We start from the raw sequence: 15,951 nt of genomic DNA on the forward strand, positions 1-15,951 counted from the left end.
TCTTCCGGCTTCTGGTGTTGCCGGCAGTCCTAGGCTTACAGACCCACCCTCCAGTCTCTGCCTCATCTTCACGTCCCCCCTCACTCTGTGTACCGGTGTGTCTGTCTCTTCTGAGAACACCAGGCCTTAGATTTAGGGCCACCCTGCTCCAGTATGACCTTGTCTCAACTTGATGACACGTGCAAAACCCCCTTTCCAATTAAGGTCACATGCCAAGTATCAGGGTTTGGGACTTCAGCATATCCTTTTGGGGGACACAGTTCAACCTACAGCAGATCCCTTGTAGAAAAAGGGACATTCCTGGGACATTCCCACTGCCTGGTTCTGGGGCTGAGTCGTGGTCTGATGGGGGAATAGCCTTGTGTGTGGGGAATGGGGCTGGCAGGACGACAGGCTCTCAGTGTCGGGGGACAGATGCTCTTTGTTCTGTGCTGTCAACGTTCCCGTCCTTTGGTGACCGCTGAGAAACGGATCTCAGCACGTGGCGGTGTCCATGGTCGGGCTTTCGCTCCCCGGCCTCTTCCCACCCACGGAGCCGGACAGACGAACTGAGCCCCAGACATGGTGCCGCTAGCAGGTTCCAGCACGTGGGTCACTACCAAGATCAAACCCTTGTTCAGCGGCCAGAGGCCAAGGGCGAGGAGGCACAGTGGGCGGGGCCTCAGTCGGGGAGGAGAGAGGGTGGCCTTGGGGCGCTCTGGGGGCTCTGAGGCACCCAGCCCACCCTGCTGTCTTTCCAGGTTGCAGAGATGCGGCGAACCCTGACACCCGCCAACTCCCCCGTGTCCTCCCCCAGCAAGCACGGGGACCGCTTCATCCCCTCGAGAGCCGGCGCCAACTGGAGCGTGAATTTCCACAGGATCAACGTGAGGGGGTCGGGAGAGGGACCCTGACCGCGCAGCCTTGGGGCACGGGCCGGGTCCTTCCCACTCAGCCCTACCTCCTTCCCCTCCCTGTCCCGCAGGAAAATGAGAAATCTCCCAGCCAAAACCGGAAAGCCAAGGACGCCACCTCGGACAACGGCAAAGGTCGGGACTCAGGTACCCCCACCCCCCGCCCCCTCCGCCCCAGCCCCCAGCCCAGCCTCACGGAGCTTGGTGCCCACAGACGGCCTGGCCTACTCGGCTCTGCTGAAGAACGAACTGCTCGGTGCCGGCATCGAGAAGGTGCAGGACCCGCAGACGGAGGACCGCAGGCTGCAGCCCTCCACGCCTGAGAGGAAGGGCCTCTTCACGGTGAGCCCTGCTGGCTGCCTCCGGTCTCAGCCTCCGCGGGCATTTCCTCCCATCTCAGCCCTGCCGGGGGGCTGGAATACAAGAGGCGCGGGGGCCCACTTAACCCCGTGCCCCGCACCAGGCCTGTCGCCCTTCTGCGCGCCTGCGGGTTGGAGGGACCTAGGACCAGTGCCGCATGCAGGGCGGATGGGCGGGGCCTCAGCCTGAGCCACTCCGCAGCCCACCTCCCCATTTGGGCCCTGGAGCAGCGCCAGAAGGCCTGGCTTGGGTCCCTCAGGAGACGGGGCTGAGGGGCTGGTGGCTGCATGGGGGCTGGAGAGACAGGCTGATGCCAGCAGCCCTGCAGGAGGACGCCTTGGGTGCGAGGCTTGGTTTGCCCGGGACGGGCATCTCTAGTCAGAGCCCCTCCCAGTTTCGGCGCACCCTGGACTCAGGCACAGGGCACAGGGCTTCCGGGACGCAGCATCCACTCAGTGGGTGTCCCCTGCCCCCAGTATTCCCTCAGCACCAAGCGCTCCAGCCCCGACGATGGCAATGACGTGTCTCCCTACTCCCTGTCCCCCGTCAGCAACAAAAGGTGAGTCCAGACCTGCACTGGCCGGGGTTGGGGCTGGGGGGCAGCTGGCAGGGCCCGGGAGCTGCCATCAGTTCTAGAGCTGTGTACGGGGTACGGGGTGGCCCAGAGGACCCCCCTCATTGGGGACTTGCTGCGGGCCCAGACAAGGTGCTGGGAGCCCGAGAGGGGTCCTGCAGGAGGCGCCGGGCAGAGGGGAAGGCGGGGCTGTCGGAGCTCAGGGCAGCTCAGGGCAGTGGTGGAGGGGTCGGTGGCCGTGGGGTCACCCACGGGTTTGGGATCACAGAGTGACAGAGTCGGGACAAGTGGGAAGTGGCGCAGCCTCCCAGGGCCACCGGGAGGAGATGGCGTCTCTGCAGTCCTGTGCAATTGTTGCCTAATCTCTGCCTCGGCCTCCCTGCAGCCAGAAGCTACTGCGGTCCCCACGGAAACCCACCCGCAAGATCTCCAAGATCCCCTTCAAGGTCCTGGATGCGCCCGAGCTGCAGGACGACTTCTACCTGAACCTGGTGGACTGGTCATCCCTCAATGTACTCAGCGTGGGGCTGGGGACCTGCGTGTACCTGTGGAGCGCCTGCACCAGCCAGGTGGGCACCGCTGAGCCTGTGCGCATGCGCACGGGCTTGGGGGCAGCAGAGCGGCTTCCTACGGTAGCCGAGCCGGGCCGGGGCCTGTGTGAAGGGTGGGAGTGTTGCCGGGGGCCTCCAGAGCCTGGGGCAGCTCCCGGCCACCCCCTCCTCCCAGGCCTGTCTCCTCAGTGTGCAGACTCTCCTGGGGTCGGTCAGCAGGGGTGAGCGGAGGCCCACGCCCATCCCTCCCTGGGCTGGCTTCCGAGAGTCAGGAGTCCTTGCTCCCCGGCCTGAGCTCCAGCCTCCGCCCGTGCCAGCAGAAGAGGCACGGTGTCCGGGCCCGGCTGAGTGCAGTGTCCCCCACCCAGCAGTAAATGCCTCGGAGTGGCTGCTGGACACATGTGGGCTCAGGGTCTGCAGGGCACAAAGACCCTGCAGGTGGGGTGTTTGAGGGACAAAACCAGATGCAAGTGGGTTCAGAGAAGGTGAGCGAAGCCAGCACAGGGAGGCCGGCACGCGCGCACACACACACACACACACACGGCACGGCCCGGCCCGGCACGGCCCGGCCCGGCCCGGCCCGGCAGCCTGTGGCCAACACCTGCTGCAGGGATCCCTCCGCCCCCGGGCGTGATGCTCGCGTCCCTCCAGGCTCTGTGCAGTCAGCATCCCTGTGCTTGGGTGTGTCCCCTCCTGGCCTGTGGCTTCCCGAGCCTCCTAGCTGCCTTCTACTGGGTCCCAGCACTCATGCCAGTGCCCCCAGGCCTGAGGTGTGAATGAATGAATGAATGGGTGGACAGACAGATGGATGAATGGACAGTCTGAACCTTGAAGGAGCAATGGGCACCAACTGCTCCCCCTTCTGCTAGGTGACCCGGCTCTGTGATCTCTCCGTGGAAGGGGACTCGGTGACCTCCGTTGGCTGGTCTGAGAGGGTCAGTACACTAGCCCTATCACCCCGCTGGGCAGGGTTGGCCCAAGGGACGTCGACCGGCCCTCACTGGAGGGGCCCTCGGCAGTGTTGGGGGCCTTGGAGACCCAGAGGAGCCAGAATCTGGCTTTGTGGTCACTGTCCAAGCCCCAGTGACACCTGTGCCCCCAGCTGTCCCCAGCCTGATAGAGACGGTTGGAGTGACAGAGACTCTGGGGCAGGCTCGCTCCACATGTTGAAGCATGCAGATCTTGGGACACATTGCATGGATTTTAATAGTTCCACTCTCTGTACGACTGTCTGCCCAGAAAGTTTCTAGGAGGGGTGTCCGAAGGGGCGCGTGTTAGAGACCTTGAAAGAAGTGGGCCCAAGGCTCTGCCGTGGGGAGGTGAGGGGAGCTCCCCGGCCGCCCAAGCAAGGGGTCCCCACACAGGGGCCTGATGCCCGCTCTTGCCCGTTTTGTTGTCCTAGGGGAACCTGGTGGCCGTCGGCACACACAAGGGCTTCGTGCAGATCTGGGATGCGGCTGCAGGGAAGAAGCTGTCCATGCTGGAAGGCCACACGGCGCGCGTCGGTGAGGAGCCCCTCGGGGCCCGGGGGTGGGTGGGTCCCGAGGGGCCGGGCGGGTCCCGAGGGGCCAGGCCACGTCCTCATCCCACCCTCTGCCTGGCCGCAGGGGCGCTGGCCTGGAACGCCGACCAGCTCTCATCCGGGAGCCGGGACCGCATGATCCTGCAGAGGGACATCCGCACGCCGCCCTTGCAGTCAGAGCGGCGGCTGCAGGGCCACCGGCAGGAGGTGTGTGGGCTCAAGTGGTCCACGGACCACCAGCTGCTCGCCTCAGGGGGCAACGACAACAAGGTAGGCCCAGCCCCTGCCCTCCCTCCCTCCCCGCCGGCCCCCGTGCCGTGGAGTAGGGGTGACGGGTGCACCCCAGGGGAGGCCAAGATGGGCCCTGCCTTCCCTTGGGGGCCAAGCTGCCCGGGCCTCACAGCCCCGTCCCTGCAGCTGCTGGTCTGGAACCACTCAAGCCTGAGCCCCGTGCAGCAGTACACAGAGCACCTGGCGGCCGTGAAGGCCATCGCCTGGTCCCCGCACCAGCACGGGCTGCTGGCATCCGGCGGCGGCACAGCCGACCGCTGCATCCGCTTCTGGAACACTCTCACGGGGCAGCCGCTGCAGTGCATCGACACCGGCTCCCAGGTGTGCAACCTCGCCTGGTCCAAGCACGCCAATGAGCTGGTGAGTGCGGGGCGCAGGAGGCCAGGCCCCAGCTGTCCAGGTCTGGCAGAAGCTGACCCGGTACCTGTGCCCAGTGACTGCAGGAGAGGCCCGAGGGCTCTCATGTGCAGTGTGGTTCCCTGTCTGGAGCCAGTCATCGACCAGGGTGTGGGGTTGAGGGCTGACACCTGTGGTCTCTGCACCCTGTGGGCGCGCCTTGGTGTCCTTGTGCCTCGGTGGGTGTGTCTGGGGGGGTCTGTGCCCTGGGGCCACTGGAGGGGAGAGCCCCAGGCTCTGACAGCGTTCTCTGTGTCCCCTAGGTGAGCACGCATGGCTACTCGCAGAACCAGATCCTCGTCTGGAAATACCCATCCCTGACACAGGTGGCCAAGCTGACCGGGCACTCCTACCGGGTTCTCTACCTGGTGAGTCTCCCCAGCTGGGCCCTGTTCCTCCACCTGGAACAGCTTCGGGCTCTGGGACTGGACTGCAGGGCGCGGCAGCATCACTCTGAATCTGCTTCACCAGCGCCCCTGCCCTGTGAGCAGGGGCAGCTCCGCCTGCCTTTATAATCTCCAGGTGTTTGTTTCCACATAAAAATAGAAGATGCCACGAATAACCCACATCCAGCCCCTCAGATCACCTCTAGATGTTTCACCAAATAACCACTTGCACGTGTCTGGAGAAAGCCCCTCCCCAAATCCACTCACTCTTCAATATTTTGGTTTTTTCTAGAAAAAAGTTCTGTGCTTAAACCAGCAAATCCTTTGCCCAGTTGCACAGAGAGGGGTGTGGCATCCTTTGTGTTCTCATGGCTTTGCCCGTAGGCCACAAGGACAGAGGGGGTCTCTCTTCTCCCGCAGGCCATGTCCCCTGATGGAGAGGCCATAGTCACTGGTGCTGGAGATGAAACCCTGAGGTTCTGGAATGTCTTTAGCAAAACCCGTTCGACAAAGGTAAAGTGGGTCGGTATCAGCGCCAGATGTTCCCCCACGTGTGTGCCCTCAGCCTGTCCTGGGGCCTCCTGCCCCACCCCCGCCGCTCAGCCAGCCCCAGTCACCCCGTCAGCTGTGCCCTCCCCGGGATCCCCACACCCCCTCTCTCCTCCTGCATCACCTGGTGTCCCTGCACATCCTGGGGCACTCGCCGCGCGAGGTGCCCGCACAGGCCCCTCCTCAGGCCCGGAGCCTCGGGGTCCCTCCAGGCAGAACTTCCTTCCCGTGCCCAAGCGGCTGGCGCCCAGCCCAGCGGCCCAGCCTCGAAGCTGGCCCCTGCGGGAGGTCACCGGACCGAGGGCTCAGCGTCGCTCCTGTGTGCCCTGCAGGAATCCGTGTCCGTCCTCAACCTCTTCACCAGGATCCGGTAAACCCGTGGCCGTGCCGTCCTGGTCGCAGAGCGCCACCTCTCAGCGTGCATGGACCCTCCCCTCCCCTGAACATGGGCCCCAGAGGAAGACAGGCAGCCAGGGTGGGGCGGGAGCCGGGCCTGGAGAGACCCTGAAGGTTCTATTAAAGCCTGATTGTGAACCCTGTCAGCCGGTGTTTGGGGCGGGGCCGGGCTCGGGCACCAGCAGTAGTGGGGCCTCCGGATCCCTCCACCCTGGGTGGCCCCGGCTCGGACAGCTGTTCTCGGAGCGGGATGGACGCCTCCTGGATGCCGCCTCCTTCCGTCCGTGTCCATCACCGCCTCGCTGGGGCTTCAGGCTCTGCCCGGAAGCTCGTGCTCACTGCTGCCCACACCTGCTACGGGACAGACGGCTGGACACCAGGCCGGTTGGCCGGGGAAGGGCCTGGCAGGATGGCAGCTCAGGTTGGCCCGTGAATCGAAATGACGTCCCCACTCGAGAGGTTTCTTTGCAGCCACCTCTGCTCTCCCTGTCCCAGCAGCCGACCGCTGGCTCTTTCAGGGGCACGGCGTTGGGAGCAGGCCACACGCCAAAGGAGGTCACCTTGAGGCGGACTTGTTGTCTGAGGGAGACTGATGTGGGACCTGTTCGCCATGATGGCTCGCCCCAACTGTCCTTGTCGCTCACGGGGTCACAGCCGACTGTGGTTCTTGCAGCTTGCTGGGCGGCCGGTCAGGGTAACCTGAGGACAGAATTGACCCTGCGGGTCAGGTCCTGTGGGCGCCCAGCCCTCCTCCCCAGCCCCTTCTCCTCCAGGCCACCCTAGTGGGTCCTGTCCATCTGCGCCTTCGGCTGCGGGAGGGGGCACCTGAGGGTTCCCCCAGAAGCTTCCTGAGCTCCCCCTGACTCTGGGCCCACCTCATTGTCCTCTTCTGCCCTGTTCTCAGGTGAGACGGAGGAGGGAGGTGGGGCCGGTGTGTGGCCAGGGGCCTGAGCAGCCACCCTGCCTCTCCTCCTCTCCCTCCCTCTCCCCTTCCCAGGTCGGAGGACATTGATGGACGTGGCCTGGGCAGGGCGGGGGTCCAGCGTGGCCGGGGGGCCCCACAGAGTCCCATCGGTCACCCCGGCTCTGCCGGAGCCCCCGCTCCTCCGGTTGTGAGGGCCTTGTGCTCTGCTCAGCCAGCCACACGTGTGCATGTGTATATGTGTATCTGTGACTTTCCTTTGGATTTGTTTCTGTGTTTCTGTAAATCAGTCCCCAAAATGTTAAGGCTTGCTGGGGGAGAGCAGTGGCCCACCCCTACCCCTGGGGGAGACAGAAGTCACAGCTCTTAAGGTCTTCTTCAGAGGGGCAGGCGGCTGAGCCTGCATGAACTTGGGGAAGGGTGGGTCCTGCCTCCCGGCCCATCCCGGCTGCTTGCTGGGGACGGGCGGGGACGAGCAGGGACAGTGTACATAGATGTGTGTATTCCGATGGGTCCAGATTTTATTTTTGTTTGTTTGAGTTTTGTTGTGTTTTTTTTTAAATAAGCGAGCCGTCCTTTGTCTACCGCACGCCTGGCGCAGGTGAACCTCGCTCCTCCTGGAATTCAGCATCGCCGTCATTAAACCATGTGCGTCCTGCCCAGCTGGGGCTGCCTGTCTCTCGATCCATCTGGAGTCTGCACACACCGGGACCCCAGAGCGGCCTGAATGTCACAAACCGGTGGGGAGTGGCTGGCTCTGGGGGAGAGGCTGCGGGGGCCACTCAGAGGCGGTCAGCAGGGGGCGCCGGGGTCCTTGAATTCATGCCCCCGTGATCCAGGCCAGTCCTTGCAGCCAGGCTGGTTCTGTTGGGAAGTGGAGGGTGGGCCCGGGGCTGGTGGTCTGAGCACATAGCGAGGCCTGGCCCGGGGTAGAGGGGGCGGCACCTCTGCCTGACAGATGGGCTTCCGGGGCCAGCAGGGACACTGCTGGCCCAGCACCCTCTGCGTGGGGAGGGCCAGGAGGCCCCAGGGAGGAAAGCAGCCTGGACCAGAGGGGTTGTGACACTGGGTGGGCCTGCGGGCCCAGGGGCCCCAGGGGTCTTGAGAAGGAAAGGAGGTGAGGCTCTCTGCAGTGAGCAGCTGCCCACAACTGGTGGCGCACCCCATGCCCTCCCCGCAAGCCCGGGAAGATCCCCATCCTGGGCAGCCGGGGACAAGGGAGGCCAGAGCCCAGACCTGCCCTTGAGGAGCTTCTGTATGTCAGGGAGTGGACGACAGAGTGTAAGTGCATGTGGCCGTCACGGTGTGAAGGGTGGCGTGGGCCTTGGGAGAGGGCAGCTTGAGCCCAGGGCTGACGTGTCAGCAAGGGCCTGAGGGGGGCACGGACACACCCGGGCAGAGCTGGTGCTCCAGGCTGTGGACCCATGCAAAGGCCCTGGGGCAGGACTGTGCCTGGTGAGCTGGAGGAACAGCCAGGAGGCCCCTGTGTCTGGAGCAGAGTGAGCGAGGGGGAGAGAGGGAGGAGGGGAGGGCAGGGAGGAGACAGGGCAGGTCGTGCAGGGCCTTAGGGAGGACTTGGGCTGTTACCCCAGGAGGGAGGGCGGGACCCTGGAGGGCTGTGGGCAGAGAGGGGAAGGGCCACCCTTCCCCTTGGTGTGGAGACCTGGAAACAGGTGGGCAGGGGTGCAGCGACCAGGGAGGACGCCCTGCCCGGGCAGGCAATGACAGGACTGCGGCCACAAGCAGGTGGAAATGGTGAAAGGCAGGCAGGTTCTGGATTTCTTGTGAATGTTTTAACGTGTAGTAAAATGTGTGTAACGTTTTAAGGTGTACAATCCTGTGGGGTTTAGTATGTTTACTATGTTGTGCTGGCTACCACCATCTAATTCCAGAACATTCCATCACCCCCAAAAGAAGCCCCATCCCCATTATCAGTCACCCCCATCCCCTCCCAGCCCCTGACAACCATGAATCCACCCTCTGTGTCTGTGGATTTGCCTGTTCTGGACGTTTCCCATCAATGGAATCACACTTTTGTGTCCGGCTTCTCTCACTGAGCTTCGTGTTCTCCAGGTTGTGTCAGCGCGTCACCCCTTTCCATGGCTAACGTTCCAGTGTGTGGAGGGACCCTGTGTTGGGTTTCTGTCCTGCGGTTGGTGGGCATTTGGGTTGCTTTCGCTCTTTGGCTGTTGTGGATCGTGCCACTGTGAACACGTGTGTGCAGATTCTCGCGCTGGACGTATTTTGGAAACAGATGGAGGACTGGACGGGGGTGGGGTGAGAAGGGAGGACCTGGGGGCTGCAGGGCTGCTGGCCTGAGCACCTGGAAGGGTAGGGCTGAGGTTGTGGAAAGGAAATTCAGAAGCTTCGTTGGGTTTGGAGGCCCCCATGCGGCTGTGTTGGGGGGCAGAGAAGAGGTGGGAGGGCTGAGCCCCAGGTCGGCCCTACCCAGATGAGCGCCCGCCTCCTTCTCCAGCCTCTGCTCTCCCGGCTCGGCCCCTCAGCTGGGGGAGAGGCAGTGGCCTGGATGGTGGCCAGCAGACCCAGCTGTTGCCAGGACTCCGGGCTGCCTTTGTAGCTGTCAACAATGGCCCCGCAGGCCTTGGAGGCAGGAGCCCCCGGGCACCCAGAGGCAGACATGCAGACCCTGAGGCAGGAGGCTGCCCGGCCCTACGTCCCCTGGGGGACCCTGGAAGTGAACCTCCCGGCATCTCTCTACAGGTGAGCACGTCCTTGCACCTGCACTGCCTCTTTGGGTTTGCTTCCCACCAGTGTCTTTCAGTCTCCATAAAGGTATGTGGGTGCTGCACCTGCTCCCTGCACCCTCCCCACCCACCTGCACCAGGCTTGGGACCTGGCAGGAGTGGTGGTTCACGCATGCAGGACACACACACAGCCAGCCAGCAGAGCAGATAGGTTCCTGGGAGCCCTGCGCTGCTGGAACAACCCCACAAGGGGGCGGCATCGAGCACAGAATTTACCTCTCCCAGCTCTGGGGGCCGGGAGCCCCAACACCAAGGTGTCAGCAGGGCTGGGGCCTTCTGAGGCCTTGAGGTAACATCTGCCCCGTGTCCCTCCTGGCTTCTGGGGGTGCTGGCAGTCCGTGGCGTCCCTTGTCTCGTGACCTCCCCTGACCGTGTAGATACCCCAGCCTCACCAGGGCTCTGCATTAGGGTTGCATTAGGGCCTCCCTGACCCGGCATGACCCTATTAAGGGTCTTAAGTTATGTCTTGAGTTACATCTGCTAAGACCCTATTTGTCTTAACTTAAGATGTCTTAAGTTACATCTGCTAAGACCCTATTTCCAAGTAAGGTCATGTTCTGAGATTCCGGGTGGACGTGAACTGGGGGGACACGTTCAACCCATTAGAGGACCCATTAATAAGCGTTAATAAACTATAATGGGTCACCATGCTGCTTTACAGGAAAGGCGAGTCAGTGCCTTTGCTGCTGTTCCATTTCCAAGAAAATTAAGTAAAAAAAAAACTGCCACCACGATAGAAGCAGGTTCCCACAGGCGTGTGATGGGATGGAATGGCTCGTGCCTACACGCTGCTTCTGGAATGAAGCAGAAACCAGTAAGAGTGGCGGCCCTGGTGGAGGGGACTGGCAGCTAGGTCAGGGAGACTCACTGCTTTTTCCAGTGCTTTTATTTATTTAAATGTCATTGGATTTCTTGATTCTACGTCAAAAAGGCATTCATTTATTATGAGAAAAAAAAGTTTTTCAGCCATAACGCGATGTTCTTTTATTAGTTTTTTGAGGTGTAATTGACACAGACTCGCTTTTCATTGTGGGTTATTTTTGACTGTTTTAATTCCTTTTTACAAGCCAGGTGCATTTTGTAGTTTTGGTTCATTTTGTAGTTCAAAAGAGTGGGGCCTGCCAGGCGGTCCCCAAACTCCCCTCCCTGCAAGTGGCAAAGCAGCCTGCGGCCACTTCCCAGAACTGACCAGGCCGAGCCCACCTCTTATGAAACACGTGGGTTTCTGGTCTTCCGTGTGGAGTGGGAACTCCAAGCAGGCACAGGGGAGAACGTTTTATCAGCAGCCCTGCTTGGACCATCTTGGGGCCACGGGCTCATTCCCTAGGGCATCTCCCTGGAGCAAGCTCGTCAGGTCAAAGCACGTGCCCATGTCTGTCTCTTGGGCAGTGGTGCTGCGAGGGTGTTCCCGAAGGATAGCTTTAGTTTTGATGGTATCTCATTGAGGTTTGATTTTTGCCATCGTTAGCATATTTCCACTTCCCTCTTTGCTCTGCCAGCCTCTGTTCCTTACACCATCCCTGCTGCCCCAGGGCCTTTGCACAAGCGGGACCCTCCTCACATCACTGCCACCTCCTCAGGGGAGCCCTCCTGATGCTTTCAGCCTGGGACGGGCTCTGGCAACAGTGGCCCCTGGAACAGGCACTCCTGTGTAGCTGCAATAGTTTCTCCTTTAAATGTGAGCTTGCCTTCACTCCCCGCTGGCCCCCATAGCTGGGTGGGTGGCGATGGCACAAGGGTTCCCCGAAGGTCTCCCTGGGAGAATGGGCTCCCCATACTCTTTCCCAGTGTCCCCAACCCACGGCTCCCAGGCCAGACCAATGACGGTGAAACCTGCGCCACTCACTGAGCCATAGCTGAGACCACGTCCTCCTAGTGCACCTCCAGGCCAGGGGGGCTTCCTGGAGGAAAGGGCCTGCAGGTCTGGGAGGCTGGGCAAAGGACTGAGTAGAGGCAAGAAAAGACGAAATGTTTAGGAGGTCCTGGGGGTTGGGGAGGATGTGGCAGAGAGGAGGGCTACAAGGGGTCAGCCTTCTGCCCTCTGCCAGCCTAGGTGGGAGGGTGTCCAGTACTGAAGGACAGACAAGGCCCCCCGCACCTCGGGCCAGGCTTCTGCATTCTGCACCCTCAGTGCTGGTGATGGGGATGAAGAGGCCCGGGGAGGGCAGGGGGGCTGAAAACTCAGTCTCTCTCCTCCCACCCCTGCCCTCAGCAATGACTACCTGTCCCAGGAGGGGCCCCGCCAGACACCGGCCATCAAGCAGGAGATGCGCTGGAAGTACACACCCATGGGACGCGACGCGGCCGGCCAGCTGTGGTACACGGGCCTGACCAACTCGGACTCTCGAGAAGCCTGGAACATGCTCCCTTGGGCTCTGGACAGCCCACACTTCGAGGCTTATGCCCGCAGGCACGGATGCCACAGCCCCCCCGGGAGCGCAGCATGCCCAGCATGCCCTCGGGTGAGTGCCCAGCCCGGCCCTCCCTGACACCAGGCTCGCCTGCAGGGGAGGGTGAGGCCCACAGGTGCAGAGATGACCCCTGACCCCTACCCCACAGCCTACACCCAGCGTCTCCGGGAGACCGCCTGGTACGACCCCATCATCCCTGCGCAGTACAGGGGCCCCCGCACACAGTACGGGAGCATGCTGTGGAAAGACAGACCCAACCGGGACGAGGAGTACGGTGAGCTTGGGCCAGGGGCAGGCGACCCAGGGGCTGGCGGTGAGAAGCTGGGGGCCAGGAGGCGGGGCCAGCCGGTGACCCGGGTCCTGGCCCCCCAGTGATCCACAGACACCAATTCGGGGTCAAGCCGCTGTGGCAGGCGTCTGACTACGGGCCATACCTGTCGGCGCCCCAGCGCCCGCGCTACACCACCCAGAACTACCGGCAGTGGGACCTGGAACCCTGCTGCCCCTCCACCAACCAGCAGCCCTGGCTCGTCTACACGCCCAGTCACTGATAAAGATCTCGTGCTGCCCGGTGTGGCTCTTCAGGGACCCGGCGCCTCTCCCCCAAGGCATCTGTCCACCTCTGGGGCTGGGGCCTGGGGAGGTCAGGCAGCCAGATGAAGGGAGCTCTGAACCAGGACCCTAGTGACCAAGCTCCAGGGCAGAGTCAGACAGACGACCTCTCCTGCCCTCGGCTCCCTCTACCCCGGGCCCCAGGCCAAGGCACAGTCCTGGCCCCAGGCGGCTCTTTACTCACTGTCAGCAGTGGCCTGGGTGCAGGGAGCCGCACTCGGGGCCCCGGCGTGCTGAGCCTCACCATCGCCGCGGGCAGGGTCTGGGCCCAGCCCCCTAACCCTGAGGCTGGGGCTCCTGGCAGGCTCCGCAATGGCTCTGTCCTCCAGGGCCTGGCGGCACCCGGTAGTAGCACCCAGGAGACCCTAGGCTGGCCGGGGCTGAGCTCGGGGCAGGCCCAGCACCCAGGAGCCTCACATCCGGCCCCCACACAACACAGGGCACCCCGAATCATCCAGACAGCTGGGGGTGGGTTAGAGTCAGGATTGGGGTACCCCAGACCCACAAGGACCCCACCAGCCCCTGAATACCAGAGGGCCTAGCTCGGTGTCCCCGCCCTAGCGGGGAGAAGCTGCTGGTATCCCGCCCACCAAGCCCCACCTGACCCCCCCCGCAGCCAGGCAGGGATGGGACAGACGCAGGAGTGGGATCAGAGCAGCAAAGGGGCCGCTTGCAGGCCTTGTAGGGCAGCGAGCGTTCACAGTCGCGGTTAATTTACAAAGGGTAAAGGACCATGGGGCGGTGTCAAGGTTGGGCTCCAGGGTGCCCTGCAAGAGAAGGGGGTGGAAGTGGGGTTAGGGAGGGCGGGGCCTGTCCTGGCCCAGACCTACACACCCATGGCTGGTTTGGGGCTTTTGTGGGGTGGCGGGGCCTGCAACTCACAGCTCCGAAGGCGGACGGGCCAGACCAGGAGACTGCACAGAGCCAGGGTGGCGGCCACGCCCACGCCACCCGTCACGGCCACCATCACCCAGTGGTAGAAGGCCACGCAGGCTTTGCAGCAGAGCTCTGAGCTGGGGGCAGGGGAAGGGCAGAAGGGGGGTGAGCAGACGCCTGTCGGTACCTTCCAGCCCCAGCCTGTACCTCCTGCTCCTCCCATCTCAGCCGGGGCACCCCATCTTTCCCCGCACTCAGGCCAGGACCAAGTGGTTGCCCTCAACCCCCTCCTCCCCTCCAACAGCTGATACTTAAGTCAGTAAGGTCAGCTCTGCCTTCCAAGTCTACCCCAGACTGCCCATTTCTCCTTCCTCAGGATCCAGCCCCGTCACCACCTGCCCCCCCCACCATCCTAGTCCCCTCCCACCATCCTAGTCCCCTCCCTTCCCTGTCTGTCCTCCCGCAGTAGCCGCCAGAGGGCGCCTGTGAGCACCTGACTCAGACCCCGCCCCTTCTGCTCACAGCCCTCCAGGGGCCCACCTCCCTTGGGGCAAAAACCCAAGTCCTCTTGTGGCCCACAAGGCCCTGCACGACCCATCCCCTCCCTGCCCTCCCCTCCTCCCTCTCTCCACCTCGCTCACTGTGCTCTAGCCACAAGGGCCTCGTTGCTGTCCTTCCACCATGCCAGGCACAGTCCTGCCCCAGGGCCTTTGCACAAGGATGCTCCTCCCCATACGCCTAGAACTCCCTGACATCCTCCAGGTCTTGGGTCCCACGTCACCTCAAGGCAGCCCTTCCTGACTTCTCGCCCCAGTCAGGCCTCCCCAAGTGGTGTCCTTCACACCCTTTGTACACATTTATTCATGAGATGATTCATGTGGCTCGTGTTGTCCCCAGCTCCATGAGGACAGAGGACCAGGCCAGCTTTCAGTCCCAAATCCTGGGCTTCTACAGGGTGCAAACTCAGGTCTAGAACCATCTGGGGCTGGAACCCTAGGTTCTGAGGGTCTGAATTACAGGGATTCCAGGCTCTCCCTCTGCCCTGTCTGCTCACATCCCCCCGATCCATCTGTGTGTCCTCAGCACCCGGCCCAGGACAGACTGTTGGCTCAGTAAATAAATGGGTGCTCGAGGTGGGGAATAACCCGGTCTCCCTGGCTGTGAGGCCACTGGGGCGGGGTCTTCTGTTCTCATGGAATTAGCAGACCTGGGGCAGCGCCTGGGGCACAGCACGGCCTCAGCACAGCTCATTAAACGCAAGAACAAATGGATAGGGGTACTCACGAGCAGGGGTGCAGGCTCTGGATGGCCATGACTGCCAGCCCATTGGCCACCTTGTCCAAGAAGCTCATGGCGCCATACACGAAGGCTCCGCTGTGCTGGGGGGGCACGAGCAGGGGGTCAGCATCCCAGGCCTCGGCCCTGGTCCCCAACCCCAACCCGGACTGGCTCAGCGGCCCTACCGTATGGGGGCCGATGAGGTCAGCTGTCATGGCCAGCGAGGTGACGAGGATGGTGGCACAGCCCATGCCCAGCAGCACAGCCACCACATACACAGCCACACCCAGCTCATCTGCCAGTGCCACCCAGGCTGCGAAGGCCAGGATCACCAGGAGGCCCACAAAGTAGGTCATCTGCAGAGAGCCCGGCCCAGCATCAGGCCCACCTCGCTGGGCAGCCCTGAGCCTGGCACTTGCCCTTTCTGATCTTCAGTCCGGCCCCCAACCCCAGCAAAGGCGGGGCTTTGAGTTGGGTTATCCCTAAGGAGCCCCCAGCTCTGACCTCAGAGGATTTTGAGCCTCAGAGGTGCTCCGAGCTCCAGGGAGCAGATGTTCTAGGGCTATGCTGTTACAGCTGCCACTAGAGGTGGGCGGCTACTCGGGTCTCAACGCAACTCAATTAAAAGGAAACAAAATGAAGCATTCAGTTCCTCAGTCACGCCGGCCACCCTCTGGCTCCCACGCTGGGCCGTGGTCTGGAGTCGCCCAGGTTGCACAAGGCACACTACCCTCTGCCCGGCCTACTCACATTCCTCCCGATGCACTTGTTGACGGGCTTCAGAAGGAAGGAGGAGAGGAAGCCGCTGAGGTACATCACCAGTGGGATGGTGGCGATGAACTTCTGTCGGGGCAGAGTGGGCACAGGCGTGTGAGGAGTGGCTCATCAGCCTCAGGGCCCCGCACCCCCGCCACCCGGCCGGCTCACCTTAGGCAGGTTGAGGGAGTAGGTGAGGTACATGGCCATGTATGTCTGGGACAGGTTCACAATGAGCCTCGTGCTCATGTACAGCGAGCCTACCTGTAAACAGAGGGACGGGTCAGAGGGGGCCCTCCTCTACTCCCATAAGCGGGGAGCACTGGGGGCCAACGGGAGTAACCCTGCAGCTGGCACCCGATCCATTAGTAGTGACTGCCTAGCTGGTCAGGTGGAGAAGAGAGCAGTGACAT

General features: G+C 62.7%; 3 protein-coding genes across 15 annotated transcripts in view; 2 read left to right on the forward strand and 1 right to left on the reverse strand.

Moving 5' to 3' along the window:
* FZR1 (fizzy and cell division cycle 20 related 1) overlaps positions 1-6,056 on the forward strand; it is a 28,872-nt gene extending 22,816 nt beyond the window's left edge. For 2 of the 3 annotated variants that reach the window (XM_067734296.1, XM_067734295.1), the window contains exons 3-14: positions 741-866; positions 965-1,028; positions 1,108-1,235; positions 1,730-1,812; positions 2,213-2,396; positions 3,248-3,313; positions 3,781-3,883; positions 3,986-4,170; positions 4,318-4,551; positions 4,851-4,955; positions 5,394-5,495; positions 5,855-6,056. In XM_067734296.1, the coding sequence (XP_067590397.1) occupies positions 741-866; positions 965-1,028; positions 1,108-1,235; positions 1,730-1,812; positions 2,213-2,396; positions 3,248-3,313; positions 3,781-3,883; positions 3,986-4,170; positions 4,318-4,551; positions 4,851-4,955; positions 5,394-5,495; positions 5,855-5,896 (1,422 nt within the window). In that variant the 3' untranslated portion in view covers positions 5,897-6,056. The remainder of the gene's footprint in view (positions 1-740; positions 867-964; positions 1,029-1,107; positions 1,236-1,729; positions 1,813-2,212; positions 2,397-3,247; positions 3,314-3,780; positions 3,884-3,985; positions 4,171-4,317; positions 4,552-4,850; positions 4,956-5,393; positions 5,496-5,854) is intronic. The other variant, XM_067734297.1, reaches the window with a different exon arrangement.
* A 425-nt stretch (positions 6,057-6,481) lies between these two features.
* Positions 6,482-15,951, reverse strand: part of MFSD12 (major facilitator superfamily domain containing 12) — a 29,010-nt gene continuing 19,540 nt past the window's right edge. For 2 of the 10 annotated variants that reach the window (XM_067734291.1, XM_067734286.1), the window contains 5 exons: positions 15,710-15,802; positions 15,533-15,625; positions 14,789-15,138; positions 13,511-13,641; positions 10,627-13,395 (listed from right to left, as the gene is read on the reverse strand). In XM_067734291.1, the coding sequence (XP_067590392.1) occupies positions 13,373-13,395; positions 13,511-13,641; positions 14,789-15,138; positions 15,533-15,625; positions 15,710-15,802 (690 nt within the window). In that variant the 3' untranslated portion in view covers positions 10,627-13,372. Of the gene's footprint in view, positions 6,618-10,626; positions 13,396-13,439; positions 13,642-14,788; positions 15,139-15,532; positions 15,626-15,709; positions 15,803-15,951 lie in introns of those variants that run through there. The other 8 variants (XM_067734287.1, XM_067734292.1, XM_067734293.1 and 5 more) reach the window with 8 other exon arrangements.
* TEKTIP1 (tektin bundle interacting protein 1) lies at positions 7,653-15,805 on the forward strand. 2 transcript variants are annotated; one of them, XM_067734303.1, is made up of 4 exons: positions 7,653-9,561; positions 11,818-12,029; positions 12,138-12,290; positions 12,389-15,805. In XM_067734303.1, the coding sequence occupies exons 1-4, from the start codon at positions 9,428-9,430 to the stop codon at positions 12,565-12,567; spliced, it is 678 nt and encodes a 225-aa protein (XP_067590404.1). In that variant the 5' UTR covers positions 7,653-9,427; the 3' UTR covers positions 12,568-15,805. The 2 variants fall into 2 exon arrangements, with proteins under 2 accessions (XP_067590404.1, XP_067590403.1); XM_067734302.1 differs by having other exon boundaries at positions 11,818-12,067; positions 12,165-12,585.

The sequence above is a fragment of the Pseudorca crassidens genome, chromosome 3, assembly GCF_039906515.1.
Source record: "Pseudorca crassidens isolate mPseCra1 chromosome 3, mPseCra1.hap1, whole genome shotgun sequence".
Taxonomy (NCBI): Eukaryota; Metazoa; Chordata; class Mammalia; order Artiodactyla; family Delphinidae; genus Pseudorca; species Pseudorca crassidens.